The 12,688-nt window shown below is 39.4% G+C and overlaps 1 protein-coding gene across 12 annotated transcripts in view; it reads right to left on the minus strand.

Annotated features, from left to right (window-relative positions):
- LOC109047527 (nuclear factor 1 A-type) overlaps nt 1–12,688 on the minus strand; it is a 146,279-nt gene that overhangs the window by 37,144 nt on the left and 96,447 nt on the right. For all 12 annotated transcript variants that reach the window (XM_042711789.1, XM_042711786.1, XM_042711785.1 and 9 more), the window contains 2 exons: nt 9,174–9,239; nt 3,026–3,100 (listed from right to left, as the gene is read on the minus strand). In XM_042711789.1, the coding sequence (XP_042567723.1) occupies nt 3,026–3,100; nt 9,174–9,239 (141 nt within the window). The remainder of the gene's footprint in view (nt 1–3,025; nt 3,101–9,173; nt 9,240–12,688) is intronic.

Genomic DNA, 12,688 nt, shown 5'->3' on the forward strand with positions numbered 1-12,688 from the left:
AAAGGCGGACCCAATCTCTGAAATTACCCCAGCTTGGTATCGACTGGCCAATTATGTGGAGTTCCATTTACAAAAATGTAGCTGTAGTGGCTAACTTTATGGAGACTTTCATTTCGCTCTCCCGCACTACCAACAGCCCCTCCTTCTCTCTCTTGCTCGCTTCCTCTCCTTTTTTGTGTGGTGCTTTAATAGGATATTGATCGACAGAAGCAGATTCGATTGGGCTGCCACTGAATTGTGTAATGGGTGCACAAAGCCAAGGTCATAGTGTATAGTCAGGGAAGAGCTAAGGCAGCCCATTGTCCATTCAATATCACGACCTTTCATCTTCCGAACAGGCACGAGCCTGCACTCAACCCCTTCCCCGTTCGCTTAAATAAATCTGCCAGACGCTCCCACACAGAAGCCCCATTGGAGCCCCACTCCTCTGGGCAATTCATACGTCACTTCAGTATACCAGATTACCCTCTTCTACCCATCTTCCAATCTGGTGCACTTACCCTCTTCACTTCAATCAACAGCATCATCTCAGTGCCTTCCAAAAGAAGCTACCAAAGTCATGAGTGTGCATGCATACAGCACTTTAATTCACAGTCACTCCATAGGGAGCAATCCTGTTAGAGGACTTATGCTAACTGTGGGCTTTGCTGACTGCTGAACTTCTTAGATGATATTGCCCATTAAGGAAGGAAAGCGGCTGACGCAGGAGGGTGAGACTCTGTCAACTCTCCCGCCGTTTTCGCAGAGAGTGGACGAAGAGGTGAAGGAGTTTTTAAGATGTCCCGCTGAGGTGATCAGAGGACTACTGTTATGGATTATTGCAAAAATTCAGAATTGAAGAACTGGCTCCCTTTCAATTTATGAGTGTGAATTTTAAAGAATTGGTCCCACGTCCCACAGAAACTTGAATTGGGGATTTACAGAATTGAAATATATTCAAAGGTGATGCATTCTGTCAAATCTATGTCTCTATTCAGGTATTTTAAACCTTTTTTTCAAAACTCTGAAACAATTCAACATTAAAAGTTTGTGTTGACAACTTTTGAAGAAAGTGTAGACTTTAAATGGCACTTTACTAAAATTCTCTTCCTGTTCAACTTCCTTCGGGGCTCAAGAGTAATATGCTCTTTAGACAAACATCGGCAACCCCCAGCCGACTAAGAGCCACTGGACTGTGGAGAGGAGATAAGAATAAAGAGAATGATGAGGAAAAAAAGAGCAGAACACTTTGATTTGAACTGAACATCCAGCATATGCCACCCAGCATTTGCTTTTCTTCTCAGTGTGTCACAGATGTTAGGATAAAAGCCGATCTCTCCGCAGAGCTGGATCAATTATGCATATTCCTTAATCTTGTTACCATCATACACCAGGAGTTCTGATGCAGCACAGTACTGGCTGAGTTTTAATATCTAATATATCGTCTTCCTCTCTCTTCTGATACCTTTCATCATTTTCTGCAACCATCACATCCTTTTGCACCACCTCAAACATTCAAGCTGGACTCACGTTGACCTGTACACTTCCTTCCTCCTGTCTGCTGTCACATCGCCAGAATGTGGTGGCACCCAAATGTTTGTTCTCTCCAGATGCTGTCTTTGCATTGGCAGGCACTTTGAGGGTTTTTGAAGACAGACTGTGAGGTGAGACCACAGTGGGCTCTTTGCCTGGGCCCTTATGACACCCTCTTCTCCTCTCCTTCGCCCGGGATTAGGTCACGAAAGCTTGTGATCAATGCACCTTTGATCAGAAGGCTCCAGCGAGTGCTGACATGCGCTTTAGATTGGCTATTGTTAGCGGGTATCGACAGGCACGTATGGATCGCGCTGCGCTCTGTCACTTTCCACCGTGAACGTCTGCAATTTTTAAAGGTCACATTTTTTACTCCCATCCCATCCTCCTTCTTGCTCCATGCCTCCTCGGGGGAAAGTCTACTTTTCTTGTTCTGCATTCTGCCTTAATCGCTCTATCAATCTGAGAATGACTCGATTGTTTCCTCAAGCTTGTGAAAATACTCACCTTCTTGCTATCTTCACTTTATTAATAAATTTAAGCGCCAAACATTTAACATTTGAAAAGCCGTATCTGCAATACAAATACAGCTTAATTACGGAAAACAGAATCTGAGCTCATAAAAGAGACACTGTCTAAAAAAGACTGCACAAAAAAAACTTAGTTTGTACTTTAGAGAGTCCAAGTACTGTTGACCTGCACTGCATTGAAGCACTTTCAGCTGACTGCTGCATTTCGCTAGTGTTTCGATTTCTAATGAGTGGAGGGATAGTGGATTCAGCCCATTGTTCTGAAAACAGCGCTGAGAAACCAGAGAAGCTTTCCTCCAGCACACTGGTTAATCACTAGCCTCATACTACCTTTGGGCTGAATTTAAGCTGCTTGAACTAGGGTGCTTCAGACCTTGTAGTTTTATTCTGCTGCTGGCCTTCGCATACTAGGGTGTAACAGGCGCTAAATCATGCCAAGCTTAAGATTGTGACCTTTGCACAACACCTAATGTACTTACCTAACTTTACATGTTTTTAGGTTCATTATGAAAGCTCAATTGATTGAGTTATAACTGACTCATCAGGAGCTTTTTTAAAACTTACTTTTCAGTTAAAATATTTTGTAAAAAATCATTAAAATATGATAAATTTATATGAGAAGCAACACTGCTTTTTTCAAAGAATGTATCATTAATATATATATATGGGCCAATGGCATTATATTACTGACAATAAAGTTTAGTCTTTTAAAACTGCAAAGTGAAATGTTTATTTTAATGATAAATATTATTAAATAATTAAATATTATTACTTTATAAAAAACAATTGGGGAGGGGGGTGTTGCACTGCATGACGTTTTTCAAAAAATATTCACAATTTAAAAATATATTTTATGTATTTTTGAAAAAAAAAAAAAGATTGTGTCATGTCATTGACCCATATTTTTAAAACTACACTCATATTAAAGACACATTGTATGAAAACAAGTCTTAATATCTCATGCAATGTTGTAGAGTTCTTACTCTGTGAGACTCGCACGAGCTCAGAGACGGTGAAGACACCTGATGTGATGAAACTGTCCTGGAAGCCAAGGTGCCCTAGGAGACAAAAAGAAAGAGGAGGAAAAACTGTTATCGCAATGAACATGACAAAATACAGAGGAAAGACAATGTTTATGTCAACAACGCACTCACACACAGTCCCGGTGGGGAAAGAAATAGGGAGTGTTTAGAGTGACACTGAGGGTAGAACACATCTGGATTTGGTCCCATGAGTGTCTGCAGTACAGTGGGGCAGAGGCACTTTGCGGTGTGGCGCACACACATATACAAACAGCTGTATAGGAAGCCCAAGAAAGCACAATTATATATGTGTTTACATATGATATGTGGTGGAATCTCGGTCTAACACATTCTTTGTGAGGCAGGGAAAAATCGGTTGCCTCTTCCAACAGACAGACAGACCAAAATGACTGTGTTCATTGTGCTGACTACGGCTGACCCAGGACCTGCCACACACCCTGCGGGCTGCTGCTCTGCTTGAGGAGCCCATATAAGCCTCAGATTCAACCACAGACACCTAAACTTACTACCATTCGACACCACAGAATCAAAACATGCAGTCAGTGTGTACTGCATATCCCATAATGATCTGATCACATATAGTGTGTGGAAACTGATGATATGGCAAGATCATCACAAGTCAGACATAAGCTTATGATATGGTACATACAGTATGCACTAGATTAGAAGTTAATAGGTTGCAACATCAATGTGGTAGTTGCAAAAGTGAGAACTGTAAGATAAAACACAAATAAATAACAGAAAATAAGTTAATAAAAATAAGGCATTGTTAAGAAAAACCAAATGATTATTTTATTACATATATTACAAATAAAGCAAAATATTTACAAACACTTTAAACATGTATTTTAGTTGTCCTCACTCCACAAAAAAAGCAATGCTATTCATTAGAAAAATAATAAATTAAAAACAAACAATTTTATTAATTATTACTACAAAAAAAAATAAAATAAAAAATAACATGTATATATTGGTATATATTCATTTTTGAATCATTTCAAATGTTCTTGATAATTTCTACTGCAAAAAAAAGCAAAAAAAGAAAAGAAAAAAAAAGCTATGTTTTATTCTAACTCATTCCATCCTCAATGACGGCAACAAGAACACGGCAAATGATCAAACTCAATATGACTCACGTTATGTAAATAAATGCAAAACATAAGAATCTCAAATGTTATATATACGAGACGTTGCAATGCTCGTCAAGGTTCATTCTCCTGAGAAAAAAAAAAATATATATATATATATATGTATAGAGGAAGGTGACAAGACGAATCTCGAGAAGAAGTGATGTAGCTATTAAAGGACTTCCTGCACTGCTCGGTGGCTGGCAAGCTATAAAACCAACAATAGAAATGAGTTTAATCTTGACTGGCTGGATGAGGAGACGTATAGCATGTGGACGGGTGGAATAATAAATAATAAAAATAGAGAGAGAGAAGAGAAGGAGAGAGAGAGACAGAGGGAGGGGTAATATCTACAGCTCACTGCAAGAGAAAGTGCTGACATGAGCTAAAAGACCCAGAGAGCATTCCTGCACAGATGCCCCTGAGATTGAGAAGAAGTGAGATAGAGTTTGTTCGGGGAGGTATCAGAAGGAGGGGAGACGTACAGTATGTTACAGGGCATGTGGCAGGAAGTCAAGGTAGATTACAAAATGACAAAGCGACCAGGACAGTGGGCTACAGGGTCGAGAGCAAGAAAGGCAAAAAGTCAACGTTTCCACACAGCTGTACATACTGTGAAACAACAATAATACCGAGCAGAAGTGAGGCGCACCATTACTTGGAAAATGGAGGGATGACGCAATGGAGCTGAGGAGGGAGAGAGCAGGCGAGCGAAGGAGCGTTCGTCACTTGAATTCCAGTATAGGGAGCATATGCACCCGGAGTTCACTGAGGGCATTTCCATGAGTGCCTCATATAGGGAGACAGGGGCGAGGGAAGGGGCAGGGCTTCTATATCTCAACACGGATAATCACTCCCAGCTGTGTCCACTGTAGCGCCGCACACACACATGTAGGGAGGGGCCACGGTTCGCCTTTCATAGCAGCACCGAGACCTCAACAAGCCTCCTGCGCAGCAACAAGAGCGCCGTGTGGAACTACACCGGGCCTCGGGACAAGCAAACCGATACTGTATCTGGGTAGTTGACAAAACAAACTTTTTATTCAACATCAAGACTTTAGGTGAATGTGTGTATATTTGATGTGCTTTGGTCATTATCCTACAACATCTTAATGATCTTTTTGCTTCTTTAAACGAGTAAAAATGAATATACAACAAGATAAAAAAAGGGGTCTTGTTTTTAATCAAGTATATGACTGGATTGTGAAAAGTGTGTTTCGGACCAGAATGGAGCCATGCAATGTGAATGAGAATTAGCAAAAACAATGGCTTAACTTTCATTGGTGCAAATTGCCACTGGCCTTGGTGATGTCATCAGAGATGGAAAGTTGTTGAAGGGGTGGAGCAAGTTACCTAATTCTAATTGCTAATTACAAAGAGTGTTTTTTTTCTATTTTAGAATCACGTGCACTGATAAGGAATGTGTATTAAGAAATCAGCAATGAGTAAAACATGATATTCAACGATTAGTGAAAAGTGTGCATTACATATCAGAATGAAGCCAGACATGAAAATTAGCTAAAACTGGCTGAATTGCTATTTGTTTTTATTATCTAATATAAAGCATGGCCTTGGTGATGTCATCAGAGACTAGAAGTTGTTTAAGAGGCTGAGCAAGCTGATGATTGGATAGTGAAAAGTGTGTGTTACATACCAAAATAGAGCTAGTGAGAAAACAAAAGTCAAATTTCATTTTCATTGTCTTTCATATGTATTTCTATTCGACTTTTATACCTCTCAGTTATTCATTTTATCATCAACCACGTGTATAAAGCATAATAACCTGAAAAATCTCTTTTCAAATAGTCTTAGATGAAGTATCCACTGCTTGACATTTGACAGCCACCCATAAACAAGCCTCACAAGAGACAGTAAACAACAGTTTAACCATTTTTACTAGCTTCTTAACAAATGTCTCTCACATTCTTTTCGATTTTCTTGTGCTCTCTGTTATGGGTTTCCCACCTCCCTTCTCTCTCTCCTGGGCTTGTAAAGAAGAGGATATCCTCTGGCCTTATCTAATAGTCTGCGGATTGTGCAACAGCTGCCTCGTCCCAGAAAGACAGCAGCCCGCTCTGTGAAAGTGCACGTAGCATGGAGCACAAGGGTCAAGGTTTACCAGCAAAAACAAACCATGGAAAAATAAAAGTTGATCATGTTTTCCTGCATCGGGGACGAGAGGGAGACAGAAATAAGGGAGAAATAGAGGTGGTGATGACAGGGAGAAGTTGGAAGTATGCCTCAAGCTATGTCTGACAGTATTTAACAGGCAGTGAAAGAAGTCAGTGGTCTTTGAAGGGATAGCTCACTCTAAATAAAAATTCTCTCATCATTTACTCACACGCATGTTATTTCAAACCCGTATAACTGTCTTTCTTCCATGCAAGCAAATATATGATATTTTTCCTGGCTGCTCTTTTCCATTCTTATGTAGCTCTCAAATGTCATTCTTCATGACACAATGTACTTAGATTTGAGAGCTGCACTTGAAGAACAATATAAATTTCGGCTTCAGAAGAAAAATATAATAATTATACAAGTATATATATATTTATATATATATATTGTGTGTGTGTGGTGTGTGTGTGTGTGTGTGTGTGTAAATAATTCAATTATTATTATATAATTTAATAAAATATTAAAAATGTAATTATTGTTTTTTTTAAATTAATACATGTGTTAAATGTATAAATATGTTACTTAAGAATTCATACATATTATTTAAGTTTTTAAATCATTTAAAATAATATAAATGTTCTATAATGTTATATGATATTTATGTGCTTTTACACACACACACATATATGAGCTTAAATATGATAACATTTATGCACATAAATATAACATTTATATATCTATATCTATGTATCTATCTATCTATATCTATATCTATCTATCTATCTGTCTATCTATCTATCTATCTATATATATATATATAGATATAGATATATATACATAGATATATTTACATATCTATACCAAAGATATTACACACAACTGTCATAATATATTTAATTTAATCGAATGGAAAATCATAGTGAAAGTGTTGTGTAATTTCTCATTTTATAATTTTGAAAAATCCCTTTATGAGGCAGTGAAGTAAAGTCTCAGGTCTTCAAATAAAAGTTGGATACATTGTTTTCACATCCAGTGGGTCAAATGCTGCTGATCTGAGACCAGTTTTGTGAATTAAAAAGGATGCTTCAGATCAAAACTGGAAATAATCCGAAGATCACGATGACAGATATAGATACCAGATGGAGCGAGTTTGTACGGGAGAGAAAAAATGAAAAAAAGACATTAGCGGAGTGATTATATGCAGCCTATATCAGCACAACTCAGGGGTGATCTTCAGTTCAACATGAGAGAGAGAGATGAAAAGATAATATCAGCTACATGCAGGATGAGAGAGATGAACGCGCTCATCTGTCTGTATCCTCTAATCTGAGTAAACAGGGCCATGTTGGTGTCACACACAAGGGCGTGGAAATAATAGCTCAAGCTTCGCACACAAATGCGATAATCTTTAAGTTAGGAGGAAAATATGCCTTATAATCCAGTGTTGAGGGACGCGTACGTAACAGCGCTCCAGGGGGGTTGTGGGAGGATAAAGCGGAACTTTTTGACATCATTCTCTGTTTAAACTCAAGCAAACAGGCCATTCAATCATTGTGTTTATGTTTTCTCAAACTGTAAATCTGTCGACGCAGACTGTTTCATTGTCCGCTAATAATTTGTAAACACACACAAAATCAGCGGAATTGCTGCTCTGTGTTTGTTTTAAAAGAACCCGTTTAGAACAATTCTCCGCCTGCGATGGAAAGATGCCACTTTTCGCACAAGTTTACGCAGACGCAATCTTCCAAAGAGTTATCACCCACCTCTGGCTTATACACACTCACAAAGAGGAGAGAGCAAATTCTAGAGCTTCGACGACGTGAAAAATTCGCAAACTTGTTCTTACTATAGCTGAACAACAACTAGATATACTTTGGGGACAAAATAATCTAGGCCTGATTCAAACCTGCAACTGCAGTGATACCATAGTAGAATCATTTTTGGTTCCCCAAAGAACCTTTCGTGCTATGGAAAGGTTCTACACTCTTAAAAATAAAGGCTCCAAAAGTGATGCCACAGAAGAATCATTTTTGGTTCCCCAAAGAACTTTCTTAAAAGCACTATGAAGAACATGTAAGTGAAGAACATACAACAACAACAAAGGGTTAATGGATGGTAAAACTTCTCAAATTAACCATCAATTTCAATAAAGATCCTATATTTTCAAGAGCGTGCCAATGCAATGGAAGAATCACTCGTGGTTCCTCCAAGAACCTTCCTGTGAACATATCTTTTTTTTTTCAAGAATATTTGAATAATCTATTCACTGTTTAAAACATTTTGTGCAATAGAAAGGTTCTATATTCTTAAAAATTAAGGTTCCAAATGGGGATTTTTGCAGTGATGCCATTTTTGGCTCCCCAGAGAATCTTTCAGTGAACAGTTCATAAAATAACCATTTTGTCTAAGTATAAAGAACAATTTAATAATCTTTCCACTAAGAAGAACCTTTTCTGCAAATGGAAATGTTCTACACTTTCAAAAAAGAGGGTTTAGATCCAGTTCTTGAATTCTTGAATCTTGGGTTCCTTGAACTTTTCAGCGAACAGTTCTTAAAAGAAACATTTTTTCTCTTAGTGTGAAAAACATTTGAAAAATCCCTTTCCTCAAGTAAAGAACCTTTTGCACAATTAAAAGCTATCATAGACGTTAATGGCTCTTCATGGAACCATTTATTTATTTTTACCATTTATATTCTTTATTTGTAAGAATGTATGAGCTCCAAGGCCCTCTGGAGTAAATGTGCTAACATTAGGCCATAGCTCCAAACAACCTGGATAATGTTTGGGATTTGTATACACACATTTCTAGATATGTTGGGAAACGTGAGTAGAAACACTCACCATTTTCTGGCTGGTCCTTGATGTCGCTTTCACTGGGCTGGTTCGGACTTTCAGACTGCCCCGTTTCTGTTGAGAGACACACAAAGAAAGAGAGACACAGAAAGTGAGATTTTGTTTCAAAACCACATTGAAATCAAGCACTTGACAGCCTCTCGAAAACTGTTTCTGCAGCCTAAAGACTCGGATAGAAAACATCTAGTCCAGATTACCAAGGAATCACCATGCTGATCGTGCAGTCAGGCTGCCAAGCGGCACTGGCCGTGCAGGTGAAACCCTATGCTGATGTGTGTACACAGGAGGCCACCGTGTTGCCGGTTCAATAGAGCTGACTGCTGCCACAGTATAGGCTGACAGACAACTGCATGCATTGTAAAAATACTCCCTGTCTTTCTAGGTTTTAAAGGACTGCAGATGAAAGTTAACTTATTAATAAATGAGGTTTATTAAATATATATATATATAGAAGCACAACATGGTAAATTACATTTTGTGTTAAGATTACAAGAAAATATAAATCCAATTTACAAAATAAAATTTAAGTGAATTATGTGATTATATAAATCAATTGACAGACCTAACTGTAAGAGCATTCAGATGCAAAGGGAAGTTATCGGAATAGAAGGTCTGACTGTACTCTAGCCAATGTCCTTTTGGCACGCGGCTCGGTAGGTCAGACCAACAGTGGGGTCTGGGCTGTGAATTCACACTGAGTGTGCTATTTGCAGCCGAGGCACTTATGGAAATAAGTCTAGAGAGAGAGAAAGCCTTCAGACTTGGGTGTACTGCATAAAAAAGGCCTTATAAATTTGATGGGCTCCGATTTCTCCCAAGAAGTGCTCTTTAACGGTTCCATTAGCTGCGATAGCAATGATTCGTGCTGTGATGTTAAGGGAACTTTCACAAAGATTCACCCGGGATCCTTTAACTCTTCTACGACAGCCAAAAATGGCAAAGAAACACCCTTTAAGATGATTTAGGCACTGGGGTGAGTATTGATTTCCCACTGGAGATAAAATAGTTGTGCGGGGGAAATATTACCTATGTCATGCTAGCAAGCACAAAAAAATTGAGATCAGAATCTGGTTCATGACTTTTTACACTTAATTTTTGAAAGAATACACATAAAAAAAATATCACTTTGGAACAAAACTCTGAATTTGTTTACAAAATGCTTCAAATTTTGGTTAAAGATAATTCACAGAAAAGTAATTTTTGATAAAAGAAGAAAAAAATTAATTACTTTTTCCACTTCATTTTTTTGGGCAAAATATATGCTAAAACATCATTTTGGAACACAACTGTAAATAAGAGGCTAAATGTCAGAAAACTTTGTGTACAAAAATACTTCTGTTAATTTTACAGTAAATGACAGAAAAAAAAAACTATTTTTAGACTTTTCCACTTTAGTTTTTGGGAAAATCATTTTGGAGCACAAATGTAACTAATAGGCTTAACTGCGCATTAATTACTCGCGCTCCGCGCTGCTGCTTGAACTGAGGTGCTACAGTGATCTGTCACGTCACATTTAAAAGCATCACAATGGCATTCATTGTTTGAATTTCGTGATAGAATGTACAGGATTTGAAAGCTGAGACTTTGTTTCTTTTCAGAAGTAAGAAAGCAAAGCTTTTTGCAATTATTTACAAATGTTTGGTGTAGAGAAAAACTGTGGATCTGGCAACCCTGGCTTGAACTACGGTCAAGTAGAGCTTGCTTTAATGTCCCTATGTTGTCACGTTAATTTTGACAGCCCTAAATTCAACAGAGAGATTTTCTTCACACACAGTATGAGCTGCAGTGTGACACGTTTTCCTGCTGCCTTTTAAATGACAGAATGTAATCGGCCATGATCATCGGCTGATTTTGAACAATCCACCGATGGCCGATAATGAAATAAATTGCTTTTATCGTCCGATACCATTTATTGGCCGGTGCATCTCTAGTTAAAACAACACTTTGGAACACAAATGTAACTAATAGCCTAAACTTCTATAATTAGCGTACAAAATGATTAAAATCTCAGTTAACGATAAATCGCAGAAAGTAACTTTTGATAAAAGAAGAACAAAGCAAAAACCAGACCCCCACCACCACAAAAATAAAAAATAAAGTTTGGCCAGCCCCTTCATCTGCTCCTAGACAAAGTAAACAATTTAGGGCCTTGTTTGCATTCAGCTCAGCATTACCGTCTGCATCAACAGTTTAAAACAAAGGCTATCTGAAGAGTGGGCCGAAACAACGAAAAAAAAAAAAAAACACACACACACAGCAACACCCCCCCGCCCCAGCAACAGCCCAGAGATATGTGAAAGCGCAACTAAAGGGGCTGGGAAGCCGGGTGCCGGGTGGGTGCGTGTGTGCGGGGACTTTCACACACTCTCCCAGTTGCCCTCCGCGGACCAAGTGCTCTCTCACACAGTGCCCATTGCTAATTAAATATGCAAATGAGGCGTGAGACCCAGACTCTGTGTGTCACATCTGCATTTACCCCCTGTCGAGGGCCCTCGGAGAGCGAGGGGGGAAACAAAAAAACCCCTCCCGCCCGAAATAAACAACAAAAAAAGACACTAAACAACAAACAACTAAATACCGTGCACAAACAGGCCCATTCACCAGGCCTAAATCCTCTATACAAGAGCATAACAAGCCACTCTATGGGCCGCCGATTGAAAGACAGAGGAGGGATGGTTCCTGCGTATCTCTAATTTTGTTCTCACACCATCAAAAAGATGGGAACGCCACTCGGGTGTGGGAGAAGAAAAGCAACCTGGAGTGACTCTGTTAACGTGTTATTCCGCCTTGATTCGACAACGGAATTCATTATGGAACAATCGAAAAGAGATGCCGAGGAAAAAAGACGTCGTTTAGCGTTTGATAACAAGCCTGGGATAATTGAGACGGGCTCAGGTTGCTTCACCGAAAGGAACGTGGCTGAATTAGTCGGAGAGGTGATTCCCTAATTAGATCATTAGGACCGGCTTGCGGTGGCAGGCAGGTTGGGTAAGAGCGTTATACCCCCTGGCCTGACTCTGACTCCGACTGCCTCCTTCCTCTCCCAGGCCAGGCCGAGGGCTTTAGGGGGGCGAGTGCATACACTCACACACACACCGCCTGGTCTGTTTCATTATGCATGCGCTAAACCATCTGTACTTCTTGCAGGTCCGCTCGTCCCAACCCGCCGCTTTCTCACCAAGTGCTTTGCTGTAATCCAATTGTGTGTTAAAACCCCGCTTTCAAAAGGCCCTTTACACAGTGGGCTCAAGAACACGAAGGCCCATAAAAGGAGGCAGAAACTTAATTTAGAAATACAAACGGGCCTTTCTGGAGTATCAATGGAAGGTGAAGCTCCAGGGATTGGAGCATTGTTTCCACAAGTATCGCCCCCCAGATTTTTTTTTCTTTTGGGCCACCAAAGACATTATGAGATGGTGGGTGCCGGATTCCTGCGTGGTCGCACTTGAGACTTTCCGGACTAGCCGAGGAACTCAGAAGGAACGTGTTTTAGAACGATTGCT

Source organism: Cyprinus carpio, chromosome A22 (genome assembly GCF_018340385.1).
Source record: "Cyprinus carpio isolate SPL01 chromosome A22, ASM1834038v1, whole genome shotgun sequence".
NCBI classification, from domain to species: Eukaryota; Metazoa; Chordata; class Actinopteri; order Cypriniformes; family Cyprinidae; genus Cyprinus; species Cyprinus carpio.